The sequence below is a fragment of the Ambystoma mexicanum genome, chromosome 13, assembly GCF_040938575.1.
Source record: "Ambystoma mexicanum isolate Mex_15411 chromosome 13, UKY_AmexF1_1, whole genome shotgun sequence".
In the NCBI taxonomy this organism is placed as follows: Eukaryota; Metazoa; Chordata; class Amphibia; order Caudata; family Ambystomatidae; genus Ambystoma; species Ambystoma mexicanum.
The window spans coordinates 787,622,794-787,640,599 of NC_090938.1; the positions used below are offsets into that span (position 1 = coordinate 787,622,794).

Here is a 17,806-nt window from a genome sequence, read left to right on the forward strand (position 1 = left end):
TCGGCCACCCTGCAGCCGTTCGTCCAGCTTCACTCGCTGAAACATTGTGCTGCCTGATACCCGCAGCAACTCCCATCTTACATTAGCACATGTAACTGAACACAAAATAAATGGTAATAGAGAACGTACATTGCGGAAATTGGAATCTAGATTAATCATTGTATTTAACTCAAAGAAACCTAAGGGACACAGCTCTGATGAGGAATTGGCTACACATTTATATGACTATCTGAAGAAAATGAATGAATTGACTTCATTTTTTTTAAATGATATATGTGTTAAAAACTGTAGCTAAGAACTTTTTTTGTTTGAATTTTTGAATTGGATGACATTTTAGAATATATACAATGTTTGAACTGGAAATGTTTCATAGATCAATTTGTTATGTTAATTGGATCGACCTCTGAACACCTTGAAATACAATTGAACATTGAGTGCTGTAGTGTAAAAGCAGACCTAGTTTGGGAGCCTAACTGAGAATAGTAACAATGATTATTAAGGAATATGGACAGAGCACTTTAGTAAGCCCGCTGGGGCGGGACAGTGGTCTATCTCTCTATATATGTTGATTATATGTGTGATCTACAAGCAATTTATAAATTGAACGTTGAAATAGATCCCAGAGAACAGGATTTAGACTTTTTTGAACTACTGAATGCCACTGGCAATATCCCGAGTGTGCAGGGGACGCGAGTGTCCCACAGCCCGTGGACACTTTTCTTCTTTTTGTTATGTACCACTACCTAGTGTCAAGGCAGTGTTTTTCTCCTCTGCACCTCACTAAATCCCGAGCAGCATCATAAGCATTTGCTGGTTCACTTGGGTGTGCATACTGTGTTCATCTTTTCTTTGGCCACTTTAGAATGCCCGTGGCCACCAGCAGGCTCAAGAAGCATGCAAACCCTGATCTCAACCCTCAGTTCCGGTGCTGCACCAGAGCACCCTGACGTTTTGGTTTCCATGGCAATGAGACAACAGAAGTGTAGGTATGTGGCAGCCGTGTGTGCCCAATTGCACCACCCACACATACTTTGCCGTGTGGAGCTGGGCTTGCATGGAATTGACAGCCCAAAAGTAATCAACACACACATTTTGTATGAAAATTCCAAAATCCAGCAGAGCTGAATGCAGGACTACAAGTACCAGAATGCAATATGATGTGTGCCTAAAAGCCAGGAGTGAATGATTATTTCACAGCTGACAACTTGAGATCTCACCAAGCTGGTTCATCGGTTGTGTGGCTTTCAAGATTAGAATCCCCCCCCCCCCCGTGACAGTCTGGGTAATAGTCATTGCGGTGCGTCATTTTATGACACAATAATGCACGTAATAGTTGGCATTCCACAAAACAAGATGAACATGTTTTATGAACATCATGCAAGCAGACATCATGAACCAGTTGCCTTTATAAAGTTTAAATATATATTTACTTTGAAATTCAATTTACTAAGGAGTAGACACAGATTGAGGAGTTAAATTGAAGCTTTGTAAGCATATGTACTATCTGAGGGCGTATACCTCAAACATTAACACTTAATAAAAGATGACATTTTTCTGAGAAAAGTCCCTCTTCTGAACTCTTGTGGGTCTGCTGCAGGTACAAGTAAAACAGCCATACCTTGTTTTATTTTTTTTAAGCAACAAAGTGAAAAGAAGGGTTTGGGGCACAGGGCTGGGGCAGGGCCCACTTTGAGGTGCTTTGGGAGCGGCCAGGACGATGTGTGCCACCTACACATCCTCATGATAGCTCTCGCAGAGGCACCAAGTCCCCCCAGAAGGTCCAGGACTGCCCCAAACAGTTATAGCTCCTTCACTGCGAAGACACTTCCCCACTGGAGGTGGGAATGAGGTCCTGGTAAAAAGGCTGTCGTAGCTCGCGCTGGAGGAGAAGCGGCTGGTGGTCTTCTCAGGACTTGCTCGATACTTCTGAGTAGAGGGTGGTGTTCTCTGACACACTGGGGGGCTCTGCCCTTTCCTCTGCCATGTGGAAGTCCAGGAGGCAGTAGTGGACCTCCCCATTACCCTGCAGAATGGGGGGAAACAGAAATAAGAGGGTCTGAGGAACACAAACTCCAGCAAATCAACTCCACACCCACCCTGGAACCCCTGCCACCACTGTAACACCCGGCTTTTTACCTGTGCCCACCTACCTCCCAACCTGCAACCCCACTCACCTCATATTCTATCCCTGGGCACACCTTTCAACCTGTTACTCCACCTGAATCCCATCTTTCATCCCGTGTTTTCGATCGACTGGGGACATTTTAATCGCTTCAGGGACACTGCACGACCCAAGCTCACTGCGGGATGTCAAGCCTTTTCTCTGCCACTTCACCTGGGACTATTGCAAGCACTTAACACCGCTGACGCTCCCAGGGTTCGACTATGAGGGCTATAGAATTGTGGCGTGGAACTCTGACGTGCTCCCCCGGACCACATTTTACCGCCCCCATTCTAAGGTGAGTGTGGCCATTGGCGTGGAGCTGTCACAGTGCCCACGTTCTAATATGATGGGAGTGACTGGAGCACAGCTGCGGCAACATGTTTGGGCAAGGGACAGCACTTTACCAATTTATAGAAAATACCGCAGAGCCTGCTGATGCGTGGTTGCATATTTAGTAAATAAAGGGGGGGGGCAAGAGACGGTGCAGAGGGATAGGGGAGCAGGGCTGGCCCTAGGATTTGTGGGGCCAAGTGCAGCAAATTAAGTGGGGGGCCCTTAAATTGCATTTCATGACATCACAGGAAGTGAAATCACAAGATAATGACCACTATGTATGTAGGCAGCAGCGAAAAGATGGTATAAAAGAAAGGTACATAAATAATCAGAGAGGAGAATGTCCAATAAATACATTAGCAGAGTATGAAAGGTGCCCACCCTTTAAGCCCAACAATTTATAATGAAATATTCCAAAGAAAACAAAATCCAAACATGAGACGTGCACTTTATTGGCACTTTTATGTGTTCTTGTGGGTAAGCGTCTGCACTGGAAACATGACAACCTGCTGTGAAATCCTAGTTGCTGAAAACGTGAGCAAGCAAACATTTTTTTTAAGGCTAGCCTTGAAAACACACAACCAGGGTTGCGTCCAACCGTTGAAAAAAGTGGGCGGACGCTGTCCACCCACATGTATCGACTTGTGCCCTGAAAATCAGTACAGGGCCAGAACCAGAGAAAATATCCCCTCCAGTCTCCAGGATGACAGCCCCTCTTGTCACATCCTGGGCAAATATTCAAGGCTCACCTCACAGAAATACAGCTTCAAGGTTGTATATGTATATATATATATATATATGTATATTTTTTTTTCTTTCTTCAGTTTTATACTCTGTTTTCTCCTCCTCTCCCTTCTCCTTCTCTCTTCCGGCCCTCCTTTACTTTTTTCTATGCACTTACTCTATCAGAATTGTCCCTGGACCTAGTATGATAACAACACATGTTTGTCTCCTCCCCTCTACCTTACTTGTTCCCTGCCCCTCCAGCACTATCTGAAATTTCATGAGGCCTCGTACGATTGTCGCTTGTTTTGTTCCTCTCCCGCCTTTCTCCTCCCCCTCCCTCACCTCTTTTTAATCTCCGGCTCTCCCAGAAATGTTGTCAGGCATAGTACTGTAGTCGCCTGTCTGTTTCCCATTTCCTTCCTATCTGTGTTTTAGCTCTTGCACTATCTGAAATGTTGTCAGGCCGAGAGTACGATAATTAATTTCACATTCTTGTTGTTCATGGCCTGTATGAATGTCATTGTATTTTACCTTGTTCCCTGCCTTGCCGTGAAGCGCTTTGAAACACATTGTGTATAGGCGCTATATAAATAAACTATCATATAATATTATTATCACTTGCAGGCTTCATACATAATGTGAGGAAAATGTTACATTCTACTTAAACGCTTTTTGGCTTGGTAAATATAAACATGTGGTAATAAGGCAAATGGCTAAAACCGTTTTGTGCAATTTATTTAATTGCACTGGAGGAAGGCACCGATTGTAGGCAGCTAACTGCTGCTTTGCATGTGCTTTCAAAATAAAAATGCCCCTTTGCAGTTCTTAACACAACAATGGTCTCTTAAATAGGCCCTCAATAGTAAATTGCACCCACTTCAAACGCTCTGCTTTAAGAAAGAAAGTGATCAGCAGTGCTTATGAGGCCCCCCGCGCCTATTGGGCTTCTGGGAGGGGGGCATGCGCCTCTCCAGCTTCACAGCAAGAGGTTGAGATGTGACAAGTTGCCTCACCAGAAGAAACAAAAGGGAGCCAAACCTTGAGGTAGAACAGCCACTTTTGAAAGATATTCCGGCAAGCTTCCCTGTCATCATGCATGCTGCAACGGTGCTGCCCGTGCGCTCAGAGTGCACTGCAGCACGTTTAGGTTCTCGGAGCACATGGCCCACGCTGCAGCCTACAAGAAGAGGGACTCAATGGCACCCTCAGCACAGGGGCCCTATGTCATTTTGTAATTGGTTTTTATAAGGTGCTTAATAACCAGAGGTTTCTAAGTGCAGACCCGGGGATTGAACCTGTGTTGCTCTGCGTCGTCTTGTTTCTAAGGTGAGCACGTTGCCCCTGAGCTATCCTCGCGAGTCAGCGGGGCCAGGTTCAGCTACACATGCTGCACACGCCTAGCGCCATCCCTGGCTGGAAGGATCACCTTGTTGGGCAAGACCTCCCGGCAGGGGTGTTGCTAGGTCTGCAAAAGATCTGGGGCTACGATAATGTCGGGATTGCCGGTACTCTGTGAGCTAGTTTTTTGGTTATAGCCCCTGAGCTTCTATCCGGGGCTACATCGAAGAGATCTGGGCTATAACCCCCTCAGCCCCCTCTAGCAACGCCTCTGCCTCGTGGTTTCTAATAGGTGAGAAAGGGCAGCTTTGGGCCACGTGATGGGGGTGGAAGGGGCAGTGATGTGGATGGGTGGCTTCGTTGGATGGGGAGAGGTTGGTATAACGAGGGGTAAGACCGGCCAAGTGAGTAAGGAGCAGGGCAGGAGGAATAACATTGAAAGTGGGTATTGAGGTGCAAACGTGGGATGGGGAGAGGCCCAAGGAGGATGCAGGGTCAGATACACTGCAGGTGGGGGTAGCAGTGGGGGCAGGATTTGGAGAAAGAGGAGGAGCAGAATGAAGGATGGCGTTCACAGGGAGGTGGAACGCGAAAGGACAAGGAAGTGGCGCAGCCGGGGAAGGTAAGGGCATGGTATATGGGCATGAGGAAGCTAACGAGGGGTCTATGGAGGAGGAAAGGGAGTTGGCAAGGAGGTCGAGGGTACCAGCGACTATAGAGAATTGGACATGCGCTTTTATTATATATGCCAGAGTGTAGTGTGAGAAATATCCGGAGCAGTGCGTGGCGCTATTTAAGTATCTGGGTGTTATCCGGAAGGCATTTGTTAATTTGATCGATTGATTGATTGATTGATTTGTAGAGTGCTTTACACCAAGGCGCATTGGGGGGTGTGACATGAGTCTGGCATGATGAGGAATTTAGGGCTGGGGTGTGGGAGGAGGACATTGTGGTTTGGAGGAGAGCTGGACCTGGGCCTCTGGCTACAGTAGCTGGTGCAGCCGGCACCAGCGATGCAAGCGGCCTGCCTTTGCCCTATCGGCCCTTTCTCAGCTGCCACACCCAGGAAGGGGTGGGGCAGCAAGCTATGGCATGTTCAGTCTATAACAAAGTGGCATGTTTTGGAGCAGTGTGCAAATTAAAGCATGAGTGCAGCAGGTGCGCGGGACGGTACGCGTTTACTCTGTGCTTCCCAGTCGCTGATAGGGGTTTGGGCTGCCAGGGAGTGGGCATTCGTAGGGGGATTGTGGGAAAGGCCCCTCTGCAGCTTAAGCTAGGGCCGCTGAAGAAGAGGTTGGAGTTCTACCCGGACAGAGAAGGGGCGAAGTTGCTGGAGGGTGGGCTTCAATTTGGGTTTAGATTGGAGCATTGGGGTCGAGGGGTGAGAAGGTTGGCAGAGAATTTGGAAAGTAAATTACGGAAGGGAGAGTGGAGGGCCCATTTAGTGATTGTCCTTGGAAGGATTTGGCTCTGTTCCGGCAGGGAGTTTTGCCAAATAAGGTTGGCGGGGATTTTAGACTAATACATCATTTATCATGGCCAGAGGGGACATCGGTCAATGGTTTCATCGCGGGGGGCGGAATGTGTGGTGACCTATGCTGGCATGGATCGGGCAGTGTCTTTAGTAAGGATGTTCGGGTGTGGGGCCATGATGATTTGACTTGCGTGTTGACATTCTTGGGCACTGAGCTGGACCCCATGGCTATGGGTTCTAGGCTGCTGCGAGAGAAGGTGATAACGCTGCTGCAATTGCTAGTGGCGGCCCCTGTGGTGCAGAGGAAGGAGTTGCCAAAGTTGTGGAGGCACCTGAACTTTGCATGCAAGGTGGTAGTGCCTGGAGGAGTGTTCTGCAGGAACATTACCTGTTCAATGTTGGGGCCCAGATTGCTGCATCAGAGGGCGAGGTTGTCTTGGTTTGGGGCTCCCCGGTGTCCTATTGTGCCACGACATATGCACACGTTAGTGGCACAGTACTTGGGCCCAGCAAGGGTCTGGGTGGCTGCACTCTGGATACCATACGACCTGTCTTCGTTGCCAACGCCATGTCAACAGCAAGTTATGGGGGCTAAGTATGGGGTCCTTCCCCCGTAGCCTAAATTCCACACACAGAGAACCACTATTTTAGATGCCTGTTTGAAGTTTCAAGGGGTGCTCCAACCTATGTGTTGCACCTGTAGGCAGGTTGGGGTGTTATTTCAGATATGTTAAACTTTAAACCATTAACTCTGGGTGAGACTGTTGCGCAACCGTGGCACTGAATACCACCTAACGCACTGGATTATTAAAGACTTGTTGGCTTCACATCTTGGTGATTGTAGCCCCTGGCTACAATCAATAAATGGAGATTTGGCTGTGTTGGGCTTTCGCAAGCCATTTATTGAGCTTTTTGAGGAAGCATCAGCCAATATGAGTACAGGGAATGCTGACTACATCCAGGGGAAATAGTTGACGTGCCGCCACAACCAGGAGCTTGTAAAGCATTTGGCACAACACGTTTTAGAACATTGTCCCCAATACTGCATGGGTAATTACACACATTGGTTTGTGAATCCACACAATAGGGGCATTTTATTTGACTTCACAGCTGTTTGCCATTAGCCTCTGTAGCTGCCAGGTGGAGTGCGAATAAAAACAGGTCATTTCACCATTTCGCCACCGTAATGGCGGTTCTGTGGAGGACCTGATGCATTTCTCATTTTTCTGTCCTATTGTAAACGACTTGTGGAGAAAGTGTCTCTTTCCCACACTCGCCACGTTCAACATTAGAACCCTACATGCTGCTAAGAGGTTTCTGTTTTCTCTCCCTTGCAAAGGTGTATCCTGTGCTATTTATGGTTTTATTGAAAACCCCTATTATGATTGTTTTTTACTGTTGTATTCTAGTGTTATGTTGTAATTGTTTTTTAGATATGTTGTTTTACTTTTATAAGAATTCTATTGTTTTAAATAAAGTCTATTGATTGATTGGGTAAGATGGTCGGGCGGTATGACGAATCGAGGGAATTCATCCCATCTCCCCCCAGGGTGAGCCTTTCCTTGTGAGGGTAGGGAGGTGAGCCTGCTCCGCCAGACACTCCCTAGGGGTAGAGGCAAGTGGGACCTCAATGGGAGAGACTCCCCCTGTCGGGACTAGGACTGCGAGGAGATCCCTGCAGCTGAATACACTGTGGCCTACATGGGATGTTTTAAAGTATCAGAAAAAATGAACTGTCAGAACTGGGACAAAAAAACTCCTAAAGGATATCGTTCTATGAGGAGAAAGGATCATGCCCCTTTAAATCAGAACGCTCACTTTACTGGGACGAATATGTTAAAGAGCCAGGCCCCGGTAAATATTGCAAGTCCAGCAGCAACCCGCCGGTAGCACTGTCAGGGTTACCGTCAGACTTGTAATGAGGCCCACTGTCATGAGTCTATACCCGTAAATCATATACAGAATCAGGGGACTCAGGAGAGTTGGAACTATTATAATATCTATACATATAAAATTCTCAGATATGTTTCTGTGCTAATCTAATGCAATTCATCAGTGTTAGGTTGCCCTCTGCTGTCCAAAAGGCAAAGTGCACCTCTGCTTGCCCTTCCACTTCAACAATAGCTACAGTTTTAACAAACAGAATGAGCACGGCTCTACGCGGTCACCTTCCCCTTCCACTATTGCAAACATTCGGAACAATTTCACGTTACTTCTTTCCACCCCCACTTCTCTTCGCACGGCGGTTCCAGTGTCAATGAACAGTTATTTACTGGCTCTACGTTTCAGCCTCTAAATAGTGAAACACTGTAGGAGGAATGCCTTCTCACAAGCTAAAACAGAAAGTAGGTGCTGTAATTATGCTACTACGCATTCGTATGCCATCACGGGGACTCTGCACTGGAACAAGGTTGACAATTATGCGTCTACATAGACACATCATAGAGGTCTGTGTAATCAGTGGACCTTAGATACTGTTCTTATACCGTGCTGCATATCTCTCATTCCATCTGATATGTTTAGGCTTTTTTTAATGACCATTAATACGTCACAGGGACCTATGAACCCTTCCTGGAAGTGATCACTGGTAATTCCGATATTTAAGCACGGGGACAGGCATGACCCAATGAATTACAGACCGATATTGACCTTTAACATCTGCTAGAGCGGTATATGTTACACCGGGAAAGGCGATTAAGAGTGAAAACCACTAAGGATCATATTCCCTCAAAAGGGCACGATGACGTCTCTACTGAGAGGAGGCGGCCAAAAGGACGTCCAGGTCAAGAAAAAGCTCAAGGTTTTCCTCTGGGAACTGAAGAGACTAATACATGAAGTCACAAGATACTATTTGCAAATTGTAAATTAGAGATTGGTACTAGAAGTACTTCAGGAGAAGGGAGTCATTCTCGTAACTTAAGTTACTTTATTTACGGTAGGGTCAGTTAGGGTCGTTTTGGACAGCGGATGCATTTCTTTGGACATTCACGACTGATGAACGAGCACCTTAGTAAGATAGGCGGGGACCATCCATAGACATAGGGAAAGTGATATCATTACTTTAATAAAAGATTGTAGATCAGGACCTCTTGAGAGTCTGTGTCCTCCTTCTGACTCGCCACAGTGGTGAGAGAGGACCTCAAGGTGTAGCTTCCATTTCTGAAGGAGTACAGTGGGGTGTCCATGTGGCTTCCTGGGGACCCAGATGCTTTGGGAGCAGGTGGGTTTGGCTTGTACAGGAACAGGAAGTGGTGCGCAGAGAAGTGGCCGGATCACTGCAGGGGAGTAGGATTCAGCGTAGCCTTTTTGGAATGTTGCATGTTGGTGGTGGTCTTGAGCTTATGGGGTAGGGAATGGTCAAACAGGAAGCTGAAAGGGGTTGTGGCACAAATCATCGAATTCAAGACACTCTGCGTGGTTTACTAAGGCTGCATGCTCGAGGACCTGGATACCTGCGGAATCAGGCCTTTAAGCACGTACCCACTTAAAAATTCGGATGAAGGAATGGCAACCTCATTGGGCGACCCAATGTGCGATGCAATGAGTGGGACTGTCGGAACCTAACCGTTGGAGCTCTTTGCACCCACAGATAAGCCCTGAAAATCACCTCATCCGAGGAGGGTTTTGAAAGAATCACAGCATTAATTGGGACGACACCCCCTTCAAAAATAAAGCCATCCTCTCCCAGAGCCATTGCAGCCCCCCTGTGACAATGGTAAAAACCAAAGCTTGCAAACGACAAAGCCAGTGCTGGGGAACTCGCTCTAGTCGTCATTTCAAGCATGAATTTATTTAGAAATGGAAGCACTGATCTACACCTCAAGGCTTGCGGGCCCAGGGATGTGGGCTGGCCCACACCAATTCTGCTACAGCCGCCTTGAACCAGAACGCCCGCTCAAGTGCGTGCTGCTGCCTCTCCAGCTTGCTCGCATCCCAGCACTCCACATTAACACGTGACCCGGAAGCGGGACGCTGTGCGGTTTCTCATACTACATACTCCTCGTCTACAGAAGTGAATGTAGTAAGTGCCCTGCCCAAATAGTTCACATTTTCAGAGCTTTTCTGGGGTTCTTCTCACCCCCCACACCCTGACAGGGTTGAGCCATTGGAGGTCACCTCACACGGGTCCACCCTGGGAGTACTATGTTCTCTCAATCCAGGATTCTCAATGCTCTGTGATGGGATGCCGTTCCCACCTGGATCAAATCCCTTATTGTGTCCGTCTCAATGGAGTCTCCGATGTGACAATTGGGACGCCCTTGATTTCGTTCGCTACCCTGTGCGCTTAGTCAAAGTTGAACTTCCTTTCGTAGGCAGCTACTTTTTCCACATTCCGGACTCTAAGGTCTTTGGTGAGAATGAAGCTCTTTCCAACTGTGATCACTTTAAGTGGTGGAATGTACCTACAGAGGGTACCTCGGTACCTGCAGTAAAGTTCACCTTGCACCATTCGCCGGGTGGTATATCCGGGGTATTAACAGCATGCCGTTGGCCCTGGAGACGCTATTCTTTAACATCTTTCCTCTTTACACTCTCTAATATGTCTTCTACTGATACTTCGCTGGTCTCTTTGATGGCCAACAACTAGGCAATTGAGCTGGAGCGGCCCACGTTTCTTGGAACAGTGGTACCCCCATCCTGGGTGTCAGTCTGGTGACTGCTACTGCATCCAGGACAATCAATGTAGGGTCTTTGCTTGAATCCACCGCCGGCTTGAACTCCCTTTGAGGAACCTGTTGGCCATTCCCACTTGTCCATTGGGCTACGAGTGGTACGAGGAAGCCTTTAGTGATGTGGCATTACATTCCTTGAAGAGAGCTGTCCTTTCATAGGACTCCAGCTGAATTAAATGTTCCCTCACCACCTCTCTCAGGACACTTTCCCTTCTGGAAATGTCTCTCAAGGCTCCAATCACAGTTACTGGGGCCATATCAGGGATAGCGTGAAGCTCTCTCCACCTGGAGCGATGATCCACCGTGCGGTAGAGGCTGTCGGAGTCCCTCGGATCCAGGGGGACATATAATATCCAGTCCTGCCTTGTCCGATGATGCTTCTGGACTTGCCATACCCTCCAATGATGCTTGCGTGGCACGTAACTTATTGTTTCCAGTGAGATAGTCACTGTGCTCCTCATCCACTCTCTCCATGTCATCGTCCACCTTTGGCCTCCAGCATGCTTGTCTAGTTCTGTGTTTGCTGAGCGTGCATCCTGGATATCCTTCATGCGCCTTGACAATGGCAATTGGTCACCTCTGAATTACGCCTGTTTCGTTACATAGGGATCGGGGATACATTTCCTGAAAGGCAGTAGAGGTCAGAGAAGGCAATGTTTATATGGTCACCCATCAACTATAGATGTCTGAACTTGCTGTAGAGCTTCATCTGCAGACATTGCCTCGATCCGTTATCTTTCATTTAACGTCCCACCTTCATCACTGGCAATGTCTCCCAGCGAGGCCACTACAGGGTCATCCTTTATAACGTCCCACCCTCATCACTGGCAATGTCTCCCAGTGAGGCCACTACAGGGTCGTCCCATTTAACGTCCCACCCTCATCACTGGCAATGTCTCCCAGCGAGGCCACTACAGGGTCGTCCTTTATAACGCCCCACCCTCATCACTGGCAATGTCTCCCAGCGAGGCCACTACAGGGTCGTCCCATTTAACGTCCCACCTTCATCACTGGCAATGTCTCCCAACAAGGCCACTACAGGGTCATCCTTTATAACGCCCCACCCTCATCACTGGCAATGTCTCCCAGCGAGGCCACTACAGGGGCGTCCCATTCAACGTCCCACCTTCATCACTGGCAATGTCTCCCAGCGAGGCCACTACAGGGTCGTCCCATTTAACATCCCACCTTCATCACTGGCAATGTCTTCCAACAAGGCCACTACAGGGTCATCCTTTATAACGCCCCACCCTCATCACTGGCAATGTCTCCCAGCGAGGCCACTACAGGTCGTCCCATTTAACGTCCCACCTTCATCACTGGCAATGTCTCCAAACAAGGCCACTACAGGGTCGTCCCATTTAACGTCCCACCTTCGTCACTAGCAATGTCTCCCAGCGAGGCCACTACAGGGTCATCCTTTATAACGTCCCACCCTCATCACTGGCAATGTCTCCCAGTGAGGCCACTACAGGGTCGTCCCATTTAACGTCCCACCTTCATCACTGGCAATGTCTCCCAGCGAGGCCACTACAGGGTCGTCCTTTATAACGCCCCACCCTCATCACTGGCAATGTCTTCCAGCGAGGCCACTACAGGGTCATCCACAGGACCATCCTATGATCTGGCAACAAAAACCCCACTCTGTTTACAGACCATCCTATTTAACGTCCCACCTTCATCACTGGCAATGTCTTCCAGCGAGACCACTACAGGGTCATCCTTTATAACATCCCCCTTCATCACTGCCAATTTCCTCCAGTGAGGCCACTACAGGGTCATCCTTTATAATGTCCCACCTTCATCACTGCCAATGTCTTCCTGTGAGACCACTACAGGGTCATCCTTTATAACATCCCACCCTCATCACTGGCAATGTCTTCTAGCACGGCCACTACAGGGTCATCCTATTTAACGTCCCACCTTCATCACTGACAATATCCTCCAGTGAGGCCCCTACAGGGTCATACTTTATAACATCCTACCCTCATCACTGGCAATGTCTTCCAGCGAGACCACTACTGGATCATCCTATTTAACGTCACACCCTCATCACTGCCAATGTCTTCCGGGGAGGCCACTATAGGGTCATCCTATTTATCATCCCACCCTTACCACTGGCAATGTCTTCAAGCGAGGCCACTACAGGGTCATCCTATTTATCATCCCACCCTTAACACTGCCAATGTCTTCCAGCGAGGCCATTACAGGGTCATCCTATTTATCATCCCACCCTTAACACTGCCAATGTCTTCCAGTGGGCCACTACACAGTCATTCCTATTTGTCATCCCACCTTCATCACTGGCAATGTCTTCCATCGAGACCACTACTGGATCATCCTATTTAACGTCACACCCTCATCACTGCCAATGTCTTCCGGGGAGGCCACTACAGGGTCACTCTATTTATCATCCCACCCTTACCACTGGCAATGTCTTCCAGCGAGGCCACTACAGGGTCATCCTATTTATCATCCCACCCTTAACACTGACAATGTCTTCCAGCAAGGCCACTACACGGTCATCATATTTATCATCCCACATCCAACCCTTAACACTGCCAATGTCTTCCAGTGGGCCACTACATGGACATTCCTATTTGTCATCCCACCTTCATCACTGCCAAAGTCTTCCAGCGAGGCCACTACACGGTCATCCTATTTACCATCCCACCCTTAACACTGCCAATGTCTTCCAGTGGGCCACTACACGGGCATTCCTATTTATCACCCCACCTTCATCACTGCCAAAGTCTTCCAGCGAGGCCACTACACGGTCATCCTATTTATCATCCCACCCTTAACACTGCCAATGTCTTCCAGCGGGCCACTACACGGTCATTCCTATTTATCACCCCACCTTCATCACTGCCAAAGTCTTCCAGCGTGGCCCCTAGAGGGTCGTCCTATTTAACGTCCCACACTCATCATTGCCAATGTCTTCTGGTGAGGTCACTACAGGGTCATCCTATTTAACGTCTCGCCTTCATCAGTGGCAATGTCTTCCAGCCAGGCCACTACACAGTCGTTATGTTGAATGTCCCACCTTCACTCGCAATGCCTTCAAGCCAGGCCACTACACAGTCGTTATGTTGAATGTCCCACCTTCACTCGCAATGCCTTCAAGCGAGGCCACTACACGGTCGTCAGTTAGGAATGTGGGAATGTGGTTGCTGCCAGTTGCTTACAGGGACGACACAATATGCAGTTGAACTGGATGATCTCCAAACAGCCCTTTAAGATGAGTAGCAGCACCCTCGAGATAGATTGGGATGCAGATTCGTACTCTTGCATCAAATAATTATGACAACTCAATAGTTTGGCAAAGGGACTCTGAGCAGAAACTTGTCATTGCTGATGTACAACCTGCGCATGTACTAACGTCATTCTATGTTACAATCTTAAAAACCTAACATGCAACGTGATTGGTTATAGGAGGTAACTTAGCATAGGCACTATATCTGTATATGGTAACGGGGAGCAGAGATTGGATAATAAATGTCAGGTGGGGCAACTTCAAAATGGCCACTATGAACGTCACTAAAAGTACGACGTCCCATTGGCTCTGCTCACTATAGGACCCTAGATTACATGGTCCACTATGATTGGGTTGGCATCAACCCCACTCATACCTTCCCACCTACGTCTAGCAGCACACAGAAAGAACAATCAGGTGCAGAGAAGCTTGTCTGCACCCCAGCTTCTCACCAATTATGCTACAATCAATCATCACCTCAGTGGTCATGTGTCAATTACTGCTTTGTAGTTTGTCCTTGAGTCTACTCTGTGCTCTGAGAACTTTCAAGGAGTATGGACATGACGGGGATCCAATGCGTAGGTGTGAAGGTTTCACCCTTCCAGCCTGCCTTTGTCACGTGACTGGACACCATGAAATCAGCTTTTCTGCGTGTCTTTTTATATATTTGATTTAATTCTATCAGTTCTCTGACATCTGTGGCTCCTCTTGACCTTCCTGGACAGGATCCTGTGTTCTTTTCTCTCCTTAATTGTATCCAATGTAGACCTATTCCAGCCAGATAAGACCTTGGCTTCTCGGCATGGTCATCCTTTAGCTGAGTTTTGTTCTGTCTTGATTCTCGATTTTCTTGCTGTGACACCCTCCATCTGAGGCCTTTATTAACCTTTGTTCAATTCTGCTCATATGCGTAGTGGACTTGCATTCATACATAAAGTGCTTCTTGATGTATATACTTGCAAACTTTGGAGCTTGCCACAATCTATTAACTATTAAGCATAAGCCAGCTTCACAATTTCTTTGCCTCTTGCAGTTACTTGCATCTGTACACGTTAAACTAACTAAATATCTTCATCATGTAAAGCACGTGCGGACTGACACCGATACAATACTCGCACCAAAGCTCAGCACCCGGTGTCTACCGAGTTGAAGCTGCCAGCAGTACACCACTCCTCCGACTATCCTACGCCGTCTTCACCTTACTAACCCATCCCACCTTCTCATTTACAGATCCTCCAGAGCGCCTGGGGGCCAATTCCGTTGGTGACAGTGCGCTATACAAGTACCATTAACATAACATAACATAACATAACATAACATAACATAACATAACATAACATGTATGTGGCATTAGTTTCTTCATTTTTACATCAACTTCTTACCCTTAGGCTCAAGACGTCACTTATCCTTAGTATTTCGTCTCTTGTCAGCATTCTCTGGTCGTCATATCTTCTATTTGTGCGTCAGTCTGATTTCTTATGATGTCACCATTCATCTTCCTTCATTATCTTCTTTGCTTCTTCAGGTATTTTATTCAAACAACCGTCATATTGTTTAGAATGTAGATATGGCTTTTTTAATGGATACCTCACTGTCCAGGTTTTCTTAGGTGTAGGTATATTAATAGGTGCTGTTATACTGATAGGTACTGGGCAGAGCCCATGTGATGCTCTCAGCTGATTTAACTGTTCTTCACACGTCACATTCTTTGGTGTGAACTCAATAGGTAATGGGAGGGGGGCAACTGGAGTGGGGACGATACTCCACACTTCCTCTTCACAGTCATCTTGGCTGTTCCTACACTCTGTGACCTGTTCAACAGTGAAACTGTACTCTTGTAGTTTCACTGCAAGCTTTGCCAATCTCCGTGTGGATGACTTGGTGCCAACTGTATTCAACATGTACAATGGGGGTTTTTGGTCCATCGGGATGTGGAAGTTGCAGCCCCTATGTGTGTGTTCCATATTGCAAGGCTGCCCACACACAGGCCCACATTTCTCTTTGAACTACAGAGTGGTACCTTTTGGGTGCTGATGAGCCTTGGAGGCCAGTGTACTTATGTTCTCGTGTCTGTGTTCTTCTTCTTCTGTGGTAAGGCTGGTTCAATTTCCTGCACATTGGCATCCAGTGTGATGCATGTGTCCAGCTTGGGGTCAGATGGTCTAGGAGAGGTTGGGCCTGACTACAGCAGATGCTCCCTGTCCTTAATTCTTCTAGCCTGCTCCCCCTCTCCCTCCAGCCTACTTCTGCAGGAGTCTGTCCTGATACATTCTGGTTTCACCATCACCGTCTTGTGGCCAATGCTGGATTTGACTTTTATGAACTTCATTGATTCAGTGTCACCCTGTCTCACCTCTCATGCTGGACTTCCTTTGCATCTTGTACTCATGGTGGCCCTGAATCATGCTGTTCCCATCTTCATCTTGTATCCAGGCTTGCAACATTATGTGTTACTACTGACTTCTGCAATTGTATTCCCTCTACTCTCTTGCCTCTCCACTCTTTTTGACTGCTTACTCTCTGTTCTCTCCTCCTTCCCCTTTCTCCCTTTTTCTACCTCCTCCCCTTCTCCCCTTACTTTCTTCTATGTACTTACTCTATCAGAATTGTCCCTGGACCTAGTATGATAGCAACACATGTTTGTCTCCTCCCCTCTACCTTACTTGTTCCCTGCCCCTCAAGCACTATCTGAAATGTTATGAGGCCTTGTACGATTGTCGCTTGTTTTGTTCATCTCCCGCCTTTCTCCTCCCCCTCCCTCACCTCTTTTTAATCTCCGGCTCTCCCAGAAATGTTGTCAGGCATAGTACGGTAGTCGCCTGTCTGTTTCCCATTTCCTTCCCATCTGTGTTTTAGCTCTTGCACTATCTGAAATGTTGTCAGGCCGAGAGTACGATAATTAATTTCACATTCTTGTTGTTCATGGCCTGTACGAATGTCATTGTATTTTCCCTTGTTCCCTACCTTGCCTTGAAGTGCTTTGAAGCACATTGTGTATAGGCGCTATATAAATAAACTATCATATCATATCCAGCTGAACCCAGTCCCATAGATTCTAGTTCTTCTGAGAAGTTAGAAATGAATTTTGCCTTATTCTCTGAGAGGTCTCAAAGGAATGTAGTGATCTATTAAGCATTCCTTCATGTTGTGCTTGGTGAACACTGGGGCATTGTTCAGCATGAGTAATAGCTCTGGGATACTTGGAAGTGAACTCTGTTGAGGCCGTCGGTCCATGCTGATTCGCACTTCATTGGAATTTGCTTTCCCGAAGAGGACGACTGGACTCAGCCATTCCAGTTCGATGGTTCTTTCTGCTTCCACTTCCCATACTAGGTCTTTGGGGGTCTACCTGGCAGTTGCTGGTATTAGTCTGACTATTTGTTTGCCTGGGGTGCCTTCCCTGGCATAGTTGCACTTTGTGCAGGACTCTCTTCACACATCATACTCCTTTCAAGGGCACATCTTTGCATCTTTTATGTTCCGTTACCCACATTCATTACCTGTTCTGTGCTTCAGGGATGGAGGTTCCTCGTGCCACCCGAGGAAGGCCGGGCCATGCTCACAAAATGCACCTTTCATGCACCACTTAAAGTCAACGGTGCCTTGTTTGTATCATAAAACAGTCTGCACAGGTGCCTCTAAACACTGTGGGCTTAAGGTTCACAGTTTTGACAGGGATGCTTTGCCTTGGAGCATCCTCTTCTTGTACACATCCAGAGGCACCACGATGAGACCTGAGCAGGAGCCCGCCATCACCTGAACTTCATTACCATCAACGCTCATGATGCAAATGGGGGTTCTCGTTGGTGAATGCCAACACTTCATTGTCCATTTTGTGACAG

General features: G+C 47.5%; 1 protein-coding gene across 1 annotated transcript in view; it reads right to left on the reverse strand.

The window, feature by feature from the left end:
• Positions 1 to 1,404: 1,404 nt before the first annotated feature.
• MPIG6B (megakaryocyte and platelet inhibitory receptor G6b) overlaps positions 1,405 to 17,806 on the reverse strand; it is a 130,353-nt gene continuing 113,951 nt past the window's right edge. The window contains exon 7 of the mRNA XM_069635161.1: positions 1,405 to 2,023. Coding sequence (XP_069491262.1) covers positions 1,907 to 2,023 — 117 coding nt within the window. The 3' untranslated portion in view covers positions 1,405 to 1,906. The remainder of the gene's footprint in view (positions 2,024 to 17,806) is intronic.